General features: G+C 42.3%; 1 protein-coding gene across 2 annotated transcripts in view; it reads left to right on the forward strand.

The window, feature by feature from the left end:
* Nucleotides 1–19,685, forward strand: part of UNC13C (unc-13 homolog C) — a 383,250-nt gene that overhangs the window by 194,500 nt on the left and 169,065 nt on the right. For both annotated transcript variants that reach the window (XM_054042619.1, XM_054042620.1), the window contains exons 14-15: nt 297–386; nt 2,631–2,759. In XM_054042619.1, the coding sequence (XP_053898594.1) occupies nt 297–386; nt 2,631–2,759 (219 nt within the window). The remainder of the gene's footprint in view (nt 1–296; nt 387–2,630; nt 2,760–19,685) is intronic.

A 19,685-nucleotide genomic window follows, 5' to 3' on the forward strand; every position in this document is an offset into this window, starting at 1 on the left:
TTTCTATGAGATTTTTAGAATTGGCAATGCAATATTTTAAAACTTACATATTGTTACCACAGGCCCTAAGAGTTCCCAAAATGGTCAGTTTGGGCCTAACTCTGCTCCCATTGATGTCATTAGGCATTTAACCATTGACTTCAATGGGAGTGTAGATGGACCAACACCAAGCGCGGTTGATAATCCCACCCACTGTGTTTATCGCTTTCTTTGTTTTCCTGAAAGTTTTTTTTTCTTAACATTTTAAGGGTCTTGCCCTTAACCTTATACTTATTTCCTTTTCCCCGATTAACTAGGATAATTTTCCTGCCAGCAATTCTGAAAGGCTTCAAGACCTGAAATCAACAGTAGACCTGCTAACCAGCATTACTTTTTTTCGAATGAAGGTACCACACTTTATCTCTGTTACTGGCATCAGAGAAACATAGTGCACATTTATTTTCTAGGAAAGCCACACGGTATTTGGTGCTCTTGATCACCACTATCAAACCCCAATGATTAGGTTGTGCTCTTGATATCTTAGCTTGATGAATCCTGCACTGAGACTTGATTTAAGATACAGAACATCACTGGTTATAGTCTCTAAATATATTTCAGCTGCCTTAGTTTTAAATTAAATCCCTAAGCTTTCTGAAGATCTAGTTAAATGGAAATCTTATACTGAAAGAATGCAAAAAGGAGAGAATGCAGAAGTGCTACAAACTATCTTTATCTTTCTCTGGTTTAACTGAAGAGATATTATTGAACTGCAGCTCCTAAGAATATACAGTAGAACCTCAGAATTACAAACATGAATAGAGGTTGTTCATAACTCTGAAATGTTCATAACTCTGAACAAAATGTTATGGTGGTTCTTTCAAAAGTTTACAACTGAACATTGACTTAATACAGCTTTGAAACTACTGTGCAGAGAAAAAACACTGCTTTTAACCATCTTAATTAAATGAAACAAGCGCAGAAACAGTTTCCTTACCTTGTCAAATCTTTTTTTAAACTTTCCCTTTATTTTTTAGTAGTTTAAATTTAACACAGTACTGTATTGTACAGTGTTTGTTTATTTTGTCTCTGTTGCCTGATTGCATAATTCCAGTTCCAAATGAGGTGTGTGGTTGACCGATCAGTTCATAATTCTGAGGATGTACTGTATGTAACAGCTGTATTTAAAAAAAATATCTTTTGTTCAGTTTTGCTCTTTTGCCACCACTAAAACTAGCTTTGCTTCTGTCATCTTTCTAAGCTTGGCAGAGGGTAGACCCAATGTAGTTTTCTTGCCTCCAAAGCCAGGCAAAGATATCCTCTACTATCTAGTGACTTTTGATGTTGAATGGCTCAAACGCTTTGCCTTTGGGTTTTCATCTCTTCAATGCTATGAGCAACTGCTTTGCAAAGAGACCCTTTCATTGGTGGCAGGACTCCAGAAATTGCTGTTCTGATGCAGAAGTTACACCTGAATTAATGCTTTACCTTTAAGAGCACACAGTTGCAAATATTACTCACCTGGTCTGTCAAGTCAGTGCTCTGACTTTTTATCATTGTTCATTAACAAGAAGCCATTCAAGGAGAGAAAGTATTACTTTTCAAATGACAGTTGTCCTGTTTGCACTTTGTATCTAGCAGTATTATAAAATAAAAATCATTCTACTGGAGAAAGCAAAATAACCCCCAATCTCTAACATTTGTTTAAACTCAGTTAAAATTAGGTTTAAAGCTTCTCCATTGGAGTAAGATTAGGGCTAGGTTTAGTGAACAGGATAAACTGAAAATCAAACAAAAGCAGCTGCGACATCTAAGGTATTCATCAGGAAGAAAAATGTTTCCTATTATTATTTCAAACATCAAAATGAGGCTAATGACATTAGGCCAAAACCTACTTGCCATAGATATACAAGCAGTCAATGTCAAGGTGATCATGAATAAGGTGAGCAAGATTTCCCCATGATAAGGAAAAAATACACATTGCTACAACTGGCTCAAAATATAAAAACACAAATCAAAATTTTCAATTTTTGTTAATCTAATAGTGTGTTAACAGACACATCCTATTAGTAGCAAGAGTAATATTTCAGTAACACTTATGAGCATCAGTAATGGACTAGGACTCTATTGGGCTCGGTGCTGTACAAACACAGAACAAAAAGATGGACTATTGAGGTGAAACTCAGCTTAAGTATATGTATTTTAATGGATAGGCTAAATGTTTATAGAAACAAATGCTTTAAAAAATATGTAGCTGTTTGTGCACTAAGACACTAATTCAAAAGGGCATTCCTATTTGGGAAAACATTTAAAAATGTGCTTAGCTGCTTTCCTGAATAAAGGTCTAAAGGCAAGATCATGCAATCACTTAAGCATGTATTGTACTTTTCTCATGGGAATAATCCTATTGAAGTAAGCTTCAATGTGGGACTACTCCTATGCTTAAAGTTAAGCATGTGTTTAAGTGTTTCTCTGGACTGAAGCCACAGTGCATAAATCTATGTACTTTTTAATATTGTACTGATCTTTATTATATTTTATTGCTCCCAATTCTGCATTGGACAGATAACTCACTACACATAATATACAGATTTTTCTAGTCCAGCTGTTTATGAAATTCTCTTATTTTCTGATTTTATGAAATATTCTATAAGGTCCTGGAATTGCAGAGTCCACCTCGAGCCAGTATGGTGGTTAAAGACTGTGTCAGAGCTTGCTTAGACTCTACCTACAAGTATATTTTTGACAACTGCTATGAACTCTATTCCCAGCTAATGGATCAGGTAAGACCAACCCCTTGGAATTTCTCAATGCCTTTGTTCATTCTTTTTTGTTGGTTTATATAAGGCAGGTAATAGTACAATAAATACAGAACAAAAAGAAAACAGTTGTCCAAGACATTCAAATAGTCCCGTTACATATAAGGACCCTGCCTAATTCTGTTATATCTGTAGGGGAAGGAGTAAGAAGGGAGGAAGCAAGGTATAAAAAACAAACTCACAGATGGGTTATGAACACTAAAATAATTAACTAGATGAGTATCAAAATGAATGTAAAAATGTCAATCCAAAAATCTATTTCCTTGTATGGGGCAAGGAAGTAAAAATGTCCATGACTTTATGGAAGAAGAAATTAGATTTGAGAACTGTATGAGGTCTGTAATTGGAAAATAGAAAAAAAAATCCCATATTTCTTCAAACAATGTAATGGCTCCATCAAGAGATTTTTATGTTTTTCACTTCACTGGGGAGAAGTGTTACAACCATTTGCTGAAAGTGGTATGTTGTCTTTCTTGTGCCTTAGATTTATATATTAACAACTAAGGGTTTGGCCACACTTGCGAGTTACAGTGCATTAAAGGAGCTACAGGTGCACTAGCTCACTACCCGTCCACACTGGCAAGGCACGTAGAGCGCCTGGACTCCACGGCTAGAGCGCTCCTAGTATTCCACCTCGGCGAGTAGAATAACGTTTGATGCGCCCCCGCTGGAGCGCCCCAGCATCAGTGTGAACGAGTGTTGCATTACAGTGCTCTGATCAGCCCCCGGAAATGTCCCATAATCCCCTTAAGTCAAGTGGCCACTCTTGTCATTGTTTTGGATATGCCCTTTGAAAGCTCCGTTTGACAGCTGGCATGCTTATCTGTTCCGAGACAAAGCAACCATTACTGTGGAATGCTGTGTATGTGGTGGGGGGGGGGAGGTCTGCTGCTGTCTGAACTTACAAGACAGCATGCTGACCTCCTCTCCGCCCCCCAAAAACCCACTCTCTCTTCCCCCATATAGACACAACACACTCCCCGTCACACTCCACCCCCTCCCCATTTGAAAAGCATGTTGCAGCCACTTGCATGCTGGGGTAGCTACCACAATGCACTGCTCACTGTGACCATTGCAAGAGCTGCTAATGTGGCCATGCCAGTGCGCTGTCAGCTGTCAGTGTGGACAGACTACAGCACTTTCCCTACTGTGCTCTATGAAGGCTGGTTTAACTCAAAGCGCTCTATATCTGCAAGTGTAGCCATGCCCTAAGATACATGCTTGGGGCCCACTTTTTGTATTTATCTCAAGAGAAGGGAAATTTGGAACGGTTATTACAAAAGGATATTGTTACTGCTAGAAAATTTTTGACTAAGGGCCTATCAAATCTTAGAAATCAATACAAAATAATATAGCCTTTGTCATTTTCCAAATACCACCACAAACCCTTGTAGATGTCACTCTTTTCTGTAATGTGCTCAGTCCATTTGATAAATGTTAAAATGATTAAGTTCACACCTCTGACCTACAAAAATACCCAGGCCTATATAGTACACCATTGCTTCCCCTGTGTATCATTTGTACAATACCTTTGCCCTGTTTGACTGGAAATGATATTTCAGTGACTATTCCCACTTTGGAAAGAGTAAATTATCCAGTTAGGAAAAGACATCTATGCTGTAGAGTGTATCCCATATAAGAACATGCATATTATATATGATTAGACACAGAAAATCGTTATCCAAAAGCAAACTGCAGTCAGACCCAAATACATTCTGACATGCGTCTGTCTGAGTTCAAGGAGAGCAATACATTGAGTCCATGTTGTTCTGAAATGAGAAAGGTCTAGCTATGTTGTTTGAGTCCTGTTTTATGAGCAAATGAATTTATCTCTAGATATCAAACCTTGGGTGAGATAACCTTTCAATAGTACCCTTGAGCAAAACATTTCCTCTCCAAAAATCAATGGAGTGAATTGAACCGCATTAAGGTCTGTCTGATAAAACACAAGATTCAGTAACTTTAAGCCTCCAAATACGTAAAGGGTGTATATAGTGAAAGAAATACTTCACATTTTTTATTTGTTCACCCTTGAGGAGTTATTGACTATTTTGTCAATACTGAGAATGTTTCCTTTTACACGAGAGCCAAGGACTTTTTTATATTGTGCTTTTGAAAAGGCGGAAAAACGTTTGTAATGGAAGCGCCTCATGTTTTGATATTGTAACTCCCACACATTTATCAGAGCCCTGTGATAACACACCAAGAAATGTTAAGGATACAGCGCTGAATCTCCATTTCCACTAACCATAAAGATGTATAGTTTCATAATACCTGTTTTATTTGCTTTCTGTAAATAAAGTATGAAAATCTAAATCAAATCTCATTCAAATATTAATATGTTAGAGTTTTATTTAAATACTCCTGTGAAAAGAAGGTGCATGTGATAAGACATGGTGCATTGCAGCAGGCTCTGCTGCATCAGTGATTTTGAGAGGGAGGCTTCCAGTAGCCCACTCTGCCTCCCTGGACCATACGGTTAAGGCCCCAACTCAGGCAGGTAGTTAGGCACATGCTTAATTTCAAGCGCATGTTTAAGTCCCAGTGAATTGAAGAGATACTTTCCTAAATCAGGCCTGAAGGAAGAAGAGAATGTTCTCTGAGAGAGCTTCTTACTGCAGTATTAAAACTATTTCTCTGTGTTAAACCATCTGTGCATAATGTATCACTATTTCTTAAGAAACAGTAGTTTTACTACTGGACTACTAGAAAAAATAATTTTACTATTCCAAAGAAAAATTCTCTAAGTTAAATGACCGAAAACAAAGGGTAGGAATAAATGGGCAGTTTTCAGAGTGGAGAGAAGTAAACATAGGTGTCCCCCAGGGATCTGTACTGGGACCAACATTTTCACAAATGAACTGGAAAAAGGGGTAAACACAGAGGTGGCAAAATTTGCCAATGATACAAAACTACTCAAGATAGTTAAGTCCAAAGCAGACTATGAAGAGTTATAAAGGGATCTCACCAAATTAGATGACTGGGTAGCAAAATGGCAGATGAAATTCAATGTTGATAAATGCAAAGTAATGCACACTGGAAAACCTAATCCCAACAAAATGATGCGGTTTAAATTAGCTCAAGAAAGAGATCTTGGAGTCGTTGTGGATAGTTCTCTGAAAATATCCACTCAATGTGCAATGGCAGTCAAAAAAGCTAACAAAATATTAGGAAAGGGATAGATAATAAAGACAGAAAATATTATAATGCCACTACATAGATCCATGGTATGCCCATACTGTAACACTATACCCCATATAGTAATATTATTATGAGATGAGTATGGTATAATTATGATGTATTTTGTGCAAGATAAGGCATGTGAAATATCATTGAAAAGGTTATAAATTACTGAATATGATTATCCTACTTGTATGCAAATATCTGAAGTTAGGAATATTGTCTATGTATCTATTACAAATGTGTTTACACCTGGGAAATGTCCACTAGGCAAAAGACTGTCAGTCTAGATGGCTGGCTGGGAAGGGCCATTAGGGAGAGCAATAGGTCTTAGAAGAAGATGATAATCTCCCATTGGGGAGCCTTCCTGAGGTTGCTACAAACAGCCTCCAAGTCATGGCTGTGACCAGGTCACCTGGTACTGGACTCCATCTTGGAATACTAGTGTTTTTCCACTATTTAAGGCAGGGGAGTGACATTATCGAGGTTCTTCACTGACAACCTGCCCAAAGGAGACTTTTGAAAACACCTGAGGAACTAGGATTGGACTGGCGGGAAGTGCTAGACCCAAGCTAGAGGGGTTTCTAGCCTGTGAAAGGAATACGTAGGGTTTTTAAGTTGCAAGCAAGGGCAGCTGGCCCCTTAAGAATCTCTGCAACCAGCTTAAATCATTATTTAGGGTGAGAATTTACTACTCAAATTCAATCTCTTTACTATATTAAACTTAGATTGCATTTTTGTTTATTTGCTAGGTAACCCGTTTTAATCTGTTTGCTATCACTTAAAATCTATCTTTTGTAGTTAATACATTTATTTTTGCTTTGTCTAAAACCAGTGTGTGTGGGAGTCATAACTTGTGGCAGAAAGCTGTGTATATTCCTCTCCACATCCAGGGAAGGGGCGAATTTCATGAACTTACATTGTACAATTCTCTGTGTAGCGCAAAACGGTATAATTTTGGGTTTACCCTCCAGAGGGGTGTGTGCCCTTGAGTAGCTGGGCAGTTCCTTAGCTGAAGCCTTCCCATGCAGAGCTGATCTCAGCATCTGTATGTAGCTGCAGCTGGGTGTGTCCTTACCTGTATGTGTGCTGGAGGAGGCTTGAAGACCTGTCACAGCAGGACAGTGTAAAGGGAGCCCAGGCTGGTGGGTCAGGTGGGCTCAATGGTACCCCAATTCCAGGTGGCACCCCGGGGGTGAACCATCACACACACGTTGAATGCTGCATGCATTCTCAAAAAAGATATATTGGAATTAGAAAAGGGCAACAAAAATAAACAACACCATGGAACAGCTTTTGAATGAGGAGAGATTAAAAAGACTAGGAATTTTCATCTTGGAAAAGAGACAATTAAGAGGAGATATGATAGAGGTCTATAAAATCATGACTGGAGTGGAGAGAGTGAATAAGGAAGAGTTATTTACTCCTTCTCATAACAAAGGGTTACCCAGTGAATATAATAGGCAGCAGGTTTAAAACAAACAAAAGGAAGTATTTCTTCACACAATGCATAGTCAACCAGTGGAACTCGTTTCCAGGGGATATAGCAAAGGCCAAAGCTATAACAGGGTTCAAAAAAGAACTAGATAACTTCATGGAGGATAGGTCCATCAATGGCTATTAGCCAATATAGGCAGGGATGCAACCCCATGCTCTGGGTGTCCTTAGCCTCTGATTGCCAGAAGCTGGGAGTGGATGACAGGGGATGGATCACTCAATTGCCTGTACTGTTCATTCCCTCTGAATTACCTGGCATTGGCCGGAAGACAGGATACTGGGCTAGATGGACCATTGGTCTGACCCCATATGGTCATTCTTATGTTCTGAGAATATTGGAGCCAAAAGCCAATTGACAGTCAATGGGATTTAGAATAAGTGCCTGAATCCCTTTTGAAAATGATATTTAGGCTCTTAAATCAGTTAAGCATTGTACAGAGGGCACTGTAATGCCTACATACCTTTAAAAATGGGTCACTTTTGAAAATGGGACTTAGATACTTCTTTTGTCTTTGTATCTCTATGGACAGGTAAGGACCTCTCAGATTTAATCTCTTTGAGCTAATCTGTTATTTTCATAGTTTACCCTTATTTTTTTTCTGTTTCCCAACCAGCTGTACTTGCACATACAGTCTAAATGGCTGAGATTTCCTATAGGTGAAATAAGTTCAATGTAGACAACTCCCTTTGGCCTAGTGAGTGACACAGAATTGTGGCACTGAAAGGCATGGTGGAACAGTTGGGTTGGAGGGTTTGACTGATGTCTTTGTCAGGGGATGGGGATAGTGACACAGGCCAAGCCTATGATCTTTACAAAGGATTTTAATGTATTTGGGAAGGTGCTCATGGCACTTGGAATAGTGTGGTTTTTTTTTTGTTTTTGTTTTTGTTTTTTTTTAAGAAAGTGCTGTATGGCTGAACATTTGAACATAGCTGCTCCTTAGATTTCTGTAAGATGTACACTTTGCCCCAGTTTTTGCTGTTCAGTATCCATCTCTCCTAAATCAACAATAAGAGTTGTAGGAGGCTAATTGTAAATTAGTAGGGAAAATATATTGAGTATTTCTCCCCTAAGTTGCTCTTCCAGCAAGGAAATAACCAATCCTTGAACTCCGAATTTCTCCTGACTGCTCAGAAGTCGTGGCAATATTATTTGGGACAGAAGATCAGTCACTGAATGGATTAGCATTGTCTCAAGCTGAAAATAATATACTGAGTACAGAAAGAAGTGTGGTCTAGTGACTTAGAGCAAGAGATGGATAGAGAACTCTTAAAGTCAGTGGAACTTCCCATGTGCTTAAAGTATATGCACACGTGTTTCCAGGAGCAGCACCATAGTGGTTTTCCAGCAATATGATTCATTGATGCAGTTCTGCTTGATATTAGCCACAACGTTTGCTTCCGTTGTGCAGATCATGTCGTCTTCTGCTGTGAATTTTGGAACAGTGACTGTATGCGGCAGTGGCATCGACCCAGATTTCATTAAAAAGTTTTAAACTGATTTGTCATTGCTTGTTATTGATTGCCACCACAGGGTAGCAGAAAAGTTCTTAAACGATTTGAATTCCTATTAAGGTATCTGGAATTGATCCTCATTTCAGTACCTTGAGACCATTGGATAAAACATGCAGATAATTTAAGTATAATTTGCGAACCGTAGAGAATATTCATTTCTAAAACATTGTGTTGTTCTAATATACAAAACTCTACTCAGATGCTGGTCTTTTCTTTCTTTGTTTCCTTGAGCTTGAAATAATGGACAAAACACAAAAGAGAAGGTTTTAAAAACACTGAAACTACTGGACATTTCACAAAAAGGGTTCTGTGGGGCCAAATCCTAGGGCCTGGTCATGTTGCAAATATGCAGGACCTCAGATGGGGAGGGAAAGGTGCCTATAAACTATTCCATGGCTTCTGGAACTCATTAATAACGAATCAGTCTTTGACTGAGTGTTTGCCTGTGTGTGTATTCTGCACCACATTAAATTGCACAGTGTGTAACAGTCTGAGTTAGTAGGAGGAACAGTTGCTGAGCATCATAGCTTTTTGCCATATGACTATTCTTCTACCGCTGTCCTGGAGCCGTCTGCAGGCAGAAATGACCCCCTGCATAACGTAGAGAAGCCAAATAGCTGCTTTAAATTATGTTTGCTACAGCAGCCCTACAGAGACCACTGCACTGGCTGAGGATCACTGGAGTGGATCACATTCTGCCTTCACATACTATCGCCCACACTATGCCCTGCCAGGTGGGGAGGAACTGGAGGAATTGCTAGAAGCTGAGAAGCCCACGCCACTCAGAGGTTTTTGCGGCAGACGAAGAAAAAAAAAATCAAGAACCACAACAAAAGAAACATTTAACAGAGACACACCTGCTACAGCAGGGGTTCTCAAACTGGGGGGGCGGGACCCCTAAGGGGGTCGCGAGGTTCTTACATGGGGGGGGGTCGCAAGCTGTTAGCCTTCACCCCATACCCCGCTTTGCATCCAGCATTTATAATGGTGTTAAATATATAAAAAAGTATTTTTAATTTATAAGGGGGGGGGTCGCACTCAGAGGCTTGCTATGTGAAAGGGGTCACCAGTACAAAAGTTTGAGAACTATTGTGCTACGTAATAGTATAACCCAGTAGTGTAGTAACCTGACACCCCAGAGCAGTGGGCTGGACATTAAATGAGAATTCAAGGTTTCAAAAATTTTTGTTCCACATTAGAACAAAAATTAAACATTTTAAAACAGCTTCACAGAGAAAGAAAGAGACCCTAAAATATCCCAATGGTTAGGGCACTCCCTGGGAAACCCAGCTTCTAGTCCCTGCTCTGCCTGATTCAAGCTCTTGGCTATTCTAGGGTGAGTCTCTCTCTCTCTCTCATTTTGATCAGAAATTCCATCCTGTACCATCGTAAACTTTCTGATGAAAGGTTAATCAAAGCCAAAAACCAATACATTGCCACTAAAAATTTCCATTTCAATGAATCAGCATTTTCTGATGGAAAAACTTTTGTCAAGAAATTCCTGACCAGCTCTACAGAGTACCCATATTCCTGCAGCTCCACTAAACAAAAAGTATCCGAACCTTTGCACAAATTACTATACAAATGAGAACCAGAAGACTTTAGTGCACTGTGATATGAGTTATGTCCATCTAAATCCAGTCACCTTTCATTTATTATCAGAGAAGGGTAGCATATAGTGTATAATTTAAATATTAGAAGTGGGCTGTGGTTAACCAAAATAGTGAATCTTGGATCCCTATTCTCTCCTTCAGTAACTCCCTTTGACATCAGAGAGCTCCTGTGGAGAAGAAAGATTTAATCTTTTTCCTCTACCCCAACATGAATTGGGGATTCTTTCAAATTTTTTGATTAAAAAAATCAGACAGCCACAGTATGTGATAAGTATTTGAACCTCTGCAGATTCATCTCCAGTTGAAGCTGCCTTTTGCATGACTTTGGATGAATTTGGAAGGGGATCCATGGACCCACAAGAGTTTAGAAAATCCATTGCATGATTAAGAAATGGTTCTTTGTTCCCCTTCATACTGCAGCATTTCATCTCCTCTGCTCAATTCTCATTTTTGTTTTTCTCCTTTATCCTATAACTATTGTACCGAATGCTGATGAGTAATCTTCAGAAATTAGTCTTACAGTGGAATCACTTACTTTTTTTTCCTACTTGGATGCAGTTCTATTTATTTTATTTTCTTCAAAAGAACAAGAACAAGAGGTGGGAGGGGAAATAGTGGCTTGTAGAAAAAAAAACTGCTGGAGAGGGAGGGAGAAGATATTTTGACGCTTCTGAAATTAATAGCAAATGTTAACAAGTAACTACGCATGATCTACATCTGCAATTATTTGGTTTAACTTTGAGTAGGTGGATTGGTGTATGGAGCCTTCCACTCTCCTCCTCCTCCTCCCCCCACCCTTTGTTCATTAAATCTCTCAAACCCCACATAGCCCTCCTTGACACACCCTTCTCTTGACTTGTGTGCTATCAGGCATCTAGTTTTAAAATGTAGTCTTATTTTAAATTTGTTGTTGCCCTTTATTTTTAAAATCACATCTATATTCTCTGAGTGTTTTTATTGAGATCTCATTTGGTTTATAAGTGTTATATAAAATGTACATTTGATTACCAAATTAATTTTGTTGAACACCTATGTCTGTAGTTAAAATGCTGCACACTTTCCATGGCTTCTTGTACCCAATAAATTAATCATTGAAGCAGTCTTTGACTAAGTGCTTATGCATGCATTTATTCTGCAACAGATGAAAGTGCTCAATACATAACAATGTGAGTTCATAGAAGTAACAGCTGCTGAGGGTCATAGCTTTTTGCCATAAGACAGTCACATTTCATTGTTAACATTTACTCAGCTGCAGTTGCAATCTGGTCTGTTCAATATAACAGGCACTGCCACTGCACTGAGCCCTGTGTAAATATGTAGGTTTTACCACTATATTCCTGCCATTTAAAAAAATAGTTAAAGTGGAATATGAACCAACATCCATTTTATTAGTCTTAGAGGCTCTCTCTCTGTTTTAGCAGGTGCTTCCAAAGAAATAGGAATGTTACAATTTTTCAGTTTTTGTAAACAATGGGAAATTAGTTTAGAGTGACACCTTTATCTAAGTTTCTTTTTTTAGGGCGTCAGGGTAGGCAAGTGGTCATTAAAAATTATCTCTTACACCAGGGTTGCCCAACCTACAGCCTGCGGGCCATACGTGGCCCACCAGAGCATTTCATAAGGCCAGTGGCGTACTTCAACATAATATACTATTGGCCAATTCATTACCATTCATTACTATACATACCATTATCACGTTTAAATCATTTTAGTTTACACAAGTGTGTAACTAGGCAATACTGTACTGTAGAAGGGTTCAGCCAGGTTCGGCCCTCTTCGGGGCGGTGGGGAACCAGACCGCCTCGCTACGTCCATCGGGTTATTTCGGGGGAACTAGCCTGTCCGCAGGGTTTCACGCCGCGGCAACGGTAGAGACCAACAAACAGCTCTATTCCGCAGACCCAGGCCCTAGTTCAGGGCTGGGCAGTCGAGAGTCTCTGGCTCAAGTCCTTATGCAGGGGCTGAGCAAACAAATGAGTTCAGGAGGCCTAGGCCCTGGCTTCAAAGAGCCTGGGGAGAGGGGGAGACTGCTACCCACACGTTGGGTGGCAGGGGGGACGCAGGCCCACCCACTCCACTGCGTCCCAGCCCGGGGCCCTAACAGCGGCAGATGGCCTGCTGCTGTGTCAGTGGGGATCCTGACCGCAACACACTGACATTGGCTCTAGGTGTGCTGCAGCCAGACTAGAGTCTGCTGCCCCCGGGCTACTTCCTATCTCCCTCTCTAGAAGTACCTGCTTCTGGACGGTGTCCTCCATGGAATCAAGCACCATGGGCTCCTCAGGATACTCGGCGAGCGGTAGGCTTGGCAGCTCCTCTGGGTAGCTTGCCACAGGCAGGCTTAATAGCTTCTCCGGGGTCTGGTCAGCATCAGGCCTCAGCTGGTCTGGCCAGTCCTTGGGTCAATCGCAGACTGCAGGAGTCTCCCCACTGGGAGCTAGGCCACGGGCATCTGGCTTCTTCAGCGGCCGGGCCTCTAGTGAGCTCTGGGGTTGGGCTTTTGTACTTCCTGTTCTGAGCCCTGACCTCTGGGGGGCGGGCGCAAGCTCCACTGGCTCCGCCCACTTTGGCGTCCGGAGTAGCTCGTCCCTCTCCGTGGCAGAGGGGAACCAGACCGCCTTGCTACATGTACATAGAAACAACCTAATTAAATAAATACAAAACAAGTCAACTTAACATATAAATCAATACATGTGACTGTCAATCTTATTAAAACGTTTGGCTCACGCAAGGTTGTGCTATATGTGGCCCTCCTCTGTAAGAAGATTGAGCACCTCTGTCTTACACAATTATTTTAAAGCACTGTATTCCAAAGAGAGCAGAGCGAGTACCTGAAATAAAAAATTCCACGAATATTCACTCAGATAGAAAATTGAATTAACTTTGGCTTGGCTGTGTTACACTCCTCCTTATGTTCGTTTTCTGCAGATATTCCAGTGGATGAGTTTGTTGGGAGTAATGTTATCAAAACAAACAGTCTGAGAATTAAGCAGTTCTGAGCAAGAATAAATGTTAAGCAAAGTTTAGGGAATAATTGCAGAAAGCAGATTTTGAAAATAGCTAAATTGAAAATATTTAACATGAACATAATTTTGATAACTGGCACTGAAAGCCTCTATTACATCACTGGTGGCAGAGTTATTTTCAGGAGACTAGATTTAGTAGGGAGATGGTTCAGAAGGCATGCAAATAGTGCACTTTCGGTGGTTTTCCCAAGCACTGGTGTTGAAATGGTGAGCCTGATTTAATGTGTGCCCTTCTCTGTAGTTCGCCTACCAATATGATAATGTTGAGCTTTGCATTCTTATTTTATTTCCATATACAGTGTAAGCATACAAGTCACTGACATCAGTAATGCTGTGGGTGCTCTATGGAATCCTGGTAGGCAGACAATTATCTTGTGTGCTGCCATAATCATCATAATAAGAAATAACAATAATAATCAATATACCCTGAGTCTCATGCTTGTTTCCCTTGCTCTGACTTCCCCCAAATTCCAGTCTGAGGTCACAGACATTCTTGAGCCGCTTCTCTCCTGGGCACATGCTACTTCCCCATGAACTCTAAGTGAGAGGAGAGGAAATAGTGCATGCAGTTCCATAAACAGTATTAGGGACAAAAGGAGGAGCCCACTACAAGTGATGCAGCTCAGGTGGTGCATGCATCAACCTCTGGTTGCACAGTTGTGGGATAGGCCTATGTCCCGCTATGAGGAGCCAGAGCTGAGACAGATTAGCCCAAAGCAATGAAAGATGGTTCTTATGTGGATGACCACCTACTTGCTTGCCCCTTTAGCACTGCTGACAGCTCATGGTCTCATGGCTGAACCACAGGGTATGTGATGGGTCATGAATGCCAGTACTGATCCCTGTGCTGCTTATGCATACAGAACCAGAGTGCATACATCCCTAGCTATATATCATGCCTTACCTGGTATGTTTCTGTGTACTATACAGTGTGTGTGTGAGAGAGCTATCTAGGGTTGCTGACCACTCTCCACAAGCTAGAATTCACTGAAGATATCTGCGATGGTATTTCGTGAGAAATACTGAATGTAGGAAATTTTGCAATTCTCTGAATTTTAAGTGAAAAATAAATGACACTGTCTGAGATGCAATTAAATGTGTGGTCCTTGGTAAAATTTAAATAAATAAAATATTTTTTAAAAATTTTAAAATTTATATGGTAGTTTATATAAAGCTGAATTTTGTGGACTTGCAAGGTGTGTGAAACAAATGGTAACAAAATTCATAAAAACCCTGTAATTATTTCTGTTGTCCCTCCTCACTTTTCCTTCTATCCACCACCACAGAGGAGAGCCAGATTTTCCACTTACTGACAGGTGATTGTTAGAAAGGGAATGTGTTGGAGTGAAGTCTTCCCAGTGAATAGCAATCATTTCTGGGGTGCAACACGGGGACTGCTAAGAGTATGCAACCCTACTATACTACTATTTTATAATGTATCCAGCTGCTAACAACCAAATAATGATTATGATATGTAAATGATATGTAAATCATGACACACAGACACATTCACCATCTTCACTGGCAGATATCCTACTGGCCTCATTTTTCACTCTGGTGAGGAAAAGCAACTACTAGCAAGCAGCAGTGCATTCAACGCCTCATGGAGCATCTGCAACACATTCACTTTCTAATGAACACTGGGCAGTGAGTGGAAAAGCTGGCCAGCTTACACTGAGGTGGATAGAAAAGTAGTTTATAAAGCATTTATAAGCAGTGTATAAATATGTCACAGTGTCTATTATATTTTTCTTGAGCAAACAAAAGAATTGGCTGTTGCTCACAAACTCTGCAGTCACTTCAGTAATTCTTTTTGTAGCCTGGTGAGAAGGGTATAAAGCAAGCAGCCTGCCCCTGTTCTCCAAATGGCTCTTGGATCAATACAAGGGATTTAATATCCCTTAGTACCAGAATGCTGCAGAAAGGAGTTGGCATACTCTGTATCTAACATCTGATCTGTGTACTTTTTGGAGGCATATACTTGGTCAGTTATTCAGTTTGTGTTGATTTTTATAAATATATTCTAGCAAACCCATACAAATAAGGTGTTCACTTTAAACACCAATCAATATGTTACATATTGAGTACAATTTTCAAAGGGACCTACAGGTATGTCTACATTGCAATTGGAGGTGTAACTATGTAATGCCGACCGACCCCTGGGACCTCTGGAGCTTAGTGTGTGAGCCTCTACTACAGTGGTGGGCCACAGGATAATCCTCTAGCGGGTCGCCAGACAGTTTGTTTACATTTGCTCAGCCTCCCACAGCTCCCAGTGGCTGCAGTTCACCGTTCCCTGCCAATGGGAGCTGTGGGAAGCGGCAGCCACCACATCCCTGCAGCCTGTGCTGCTTCCCTCAGCTCCCATTGGCCGGGAACGGCGAACTGTGGCTATTGGGAGCTGTGGGCAGCCGTGCAAATGTAAACAAACTGTCTGGCGGCCCGGCAGCAGATTACCCTGATGGGCCATGTGTGGCCTGAGGGCCACAGGTTGCCCACCACTGCTCTACTGCAGGAGCTAAAATCCATATGACTGTTAGCTGAGGCTGTAGAGCAGATTCATTAATCTCTCTCTAAGTAGTCTCAAGGTATGTCTCAAGGTATGTCTACGGGATTAATCCGAATTTACAGAATTCGAATTTTGGAAACAGATTGTATAAAGTCGAATGTATGTGGCCACACTAAGCACATTAATTCGGCGGTGTGCGTCCATGTACCGGGGCTGGCATCGATTTCCGAAGCATTGCACTGTGGGTAGTTATCCCATAGCTATCCCATAATTCCCGCAGTCTCCCCCGCCCATTGGAATTCTGGGTTGAGATCCCAGTGACTGATGGGGCAAAAAACATTGTCGCAAGTGGTTCTGGGTACAGCCTCGCCCCTCCCTCCATGAAAGCAACGGCAGACAACCATTTCGCGCCTTTTTTCCTGGGTGAACACTGCAGACTCCATACCACGGCAAGCATGGAGCCTGCTCAGTTCAAGACAGCAGTCATGAACATTGTAAACACCTCGCGCGTTCTCGTGCAGTTTATGCTGAACCAGGACCAGAAAAACGAGGAGAGGAGGAGGCGGCGACGGCAGTGCAGCGACAAGCGTGATGAGGACATGGACACGGACACAGAATTCTCTCAAACCGTGGGCCCCGGTGCTTTGGAGATCATGTTGTTAATGGGGCAGGTTCTATCCATGGAACGCCAATTCTGGGCCCGGGAAACAAGCACAGACTGGTGGGACCGCATAGTGTTGCAGGTGTGGAACGATTCCCAGTGGCTGCGAAACTTTCGCATGCATGAGGACACTTTCATGGAACTTTGTGACTAGCTTTCCCCTGCCCTGAAGCGCCAGAATACCAAGATGAGAGCAGCCCTCACAGTTGAGAAGCGAGTGGCGATAGCCCTGTGGAAGCTTGCAACGCCAGACAGCTACCAGTCAGTCGGAATCAATTTAGAGTGGGCAAATCTACTGTGGGGGCTGCTGTGATGCAAGTAGCCAGAGCAATCACTGAGCTGCTGCTACGAAAGGTAGTGACTCTGGGAAACATGCAGGTCATAGTGGATGGCTTTGCTGCAATGGAATTCCCTAACTGTGGTGGGGCGATAGATGGAACCCATATCCCTATCTTGGCACCAGAGCACCAGGGTACCCAGTACATAAACCGCAAGGGGTACTTTTCAGTGGTGCTGCAAGCACTTGTGGATCACAAGGGACATTTCACCAACATCAACATGGGCTGGCCGGGAAGGGTTCATGACGCTTGCATCTTCAAGAACACTAATCTGTTTAAACGGCTGCAGCAAGAGACTTACTTCCCGGACCAGAAAATAACCATTGGGGATGTTGAAATGCCAATAGTTATCCTTGGGGACCCAGCCTACCCCTTAATGCCATGGCTCATGAAGCCATACACAGGCAGCCTGGACAGGAGTCAGGAGCTGTTCAACTACAGGCTGAGCAAGTGCAGAATGGTGGTAGAATGTGCATTTGGCCGTTTAAAAGGTCACTGGTGATCGTTACTGACTCAGTCAGACCTCAGCCAAACCAATATCCCCATTGTTATTGCTGCTTGCTGTGTGCTCCACAATCTCTGTGAAAGTAAGGGGGAGACCTTTTTGGCGGGGTGGGAGGCTGAGGCAAATCGCCTGGCTGCTGATTACGTGCAGCCAGATACCAGGGCAATTAGAAGAGCACACAAGGAAGCGCTGCACATCAGAGAAGCTTTGAAAACCAGTTTCATGACTGGCCAGGCTACAGTGTGAAATTTTTGTTTGTTTCTCCTTCATGAAAACCCGCCCCCTTTATTGACTCATTCTCTGTAAGAAACCCACCCTCCCCCTTCCCCCAGCTTGCTTTCAAAGGAAATAAAGTCACTATCATTTAAAAGTCATTTATTCTTTAGTAATTGATTTTAAAAAGAGGGAGAGAACCCGGGTGGGGTTTGGGAGGAGGATCGGCGGGAAGGAAAAGGCCACTAAAAAAAAAGGTTAAAAAAATGACAGCCTTTTGCTTGGGCTGTCCACTGGGGTGGAATGGGAGGGTGAACGGAGCCTCCCCCCACACACACACGTTCGTACACATCTGGGTAAGGAGGCTATGGAACATGGTGAGGGGGGAGGGGGGTTCTACAGGGGCTGTTGCAGCACTCTGTTATCCTGCTGCCGTTCCTGAAGCTCCACCAGATGCTGGAGCATGTCCGTTTGCTTACGCAGCAGCCCCAGCGTTGCATCCTGCCTCCTCTGATCTTCCTGCCGCCACCTCTCATCTCGAGCATCCCTCCTGTCCTCACGTTGGTCCTTCATGTCCTCACGTTGGTCCCTCCTGTCCTTACATTCACTGGCATCTTTCCTATACTTTGAAACCATGTCCTTCCACTCATTCAGATGAGCTCTTTCACTGAGGGTGGATTCCATGATTTCCACGAACATCTCGTCTCGCGTCTTCTTTTTCCGACGCCTTATCTGAGATAGCCTTTGGGATGGAGGAGGGAGGCTTGAAAAATTTGCAGCTGCTGGAGGGAGGGAAAAAAGGAGACAATTTTTTAAAAAGATACATTTTACAGAACAATGCTTATACTCTTTCACGGTGACCAATACTATTCACATTACATAGCACATGTGATTTCTGTGCAAGGTCACATTTTGCCTCTTAATATTGAGTGCCTGTGGCTTTGCTGCTAGAGATCACAGACGCAGGTCCAGGCAACAGAATTCGGCTTGCATGCGGCCATGGTAAGCCATTGTCTTTCAGCTTCTGCGCCCTCCTTTCCCACATACCAAGCAAAGCCCGTTGAGTGCTGCGGTTTTCTTGTTAACCTTCAGCAGCAGAAAACAAACTAACTCCCCCCCTCATCCAATTCTCTGGATGATCGCTTTATCCCTCCCCCACCGCGTGGCTGGTATCAGGGAAGATCCATGCAGGAACCAAACTAACACCCTCCCCTCCATGAACTCTCTGGGATGATCGCTTTACCCCTCCCCCACCACGTGGCTGGTATCAGGGAAGATCTCTGCTAGCCAAACGCGAAAAGCTCAGGGCCAATTGCCCTGCCCCCCCCGCCCCCGTCCCCGTCCCCCCTGCGCTTGGCTAACTGCAGGGAAGGATTTCTTTTCAGCCACAGGCAAACAGCCCAGTAGGAATGGCCATCTCTGTCCCCTTAATTAAATTCCCGTATTTCAACCAGGTTACCATGAGCAACATCACTCTCCTGAGGATTACACAGCGAGATAAAGAACGGATGTTGCTTGAATGCCAGCAAACACCGGGACCATACGCTGACAGGCTTTGTCGTGCAATGATACCAGATTACTTGCTATTAGCATGGCGTGGTCAAGTGTCCTACCATGGAGGACGGAATAAGGCTGCACTGCCCAGAAACCTTGTGGCAAGGCTTTTGGAGTACCTCCAGGAGAGCTTCATGGAGATGTCCCTGGAGGATTTCCGCTCCATCCCCAGACACGTTAACAGACTTTTCCCAGGCCGCGAATGCATCCCAAGTCCTCAGTGCAAAGTAATCATTAAAAAAAGCTTGATTTTAAAACAAGTTTTATATTTTAAAAGGT

The sequence above is a fragment of the Malaclemys terrapin genome, chromosome 10 (assembly GCF_027887155.1).
Source record: "Malaclemys terrapin pileata isolate rMalTer1 chromosome 10, rMalTer1.hap1, whole genome shotgun sequence".
Taxonomy (NCBI): Eukaryota; Metazoa; Chordata; order Testudines; family Emydidae; genus Malaclemys; species Malaclemys terrapin.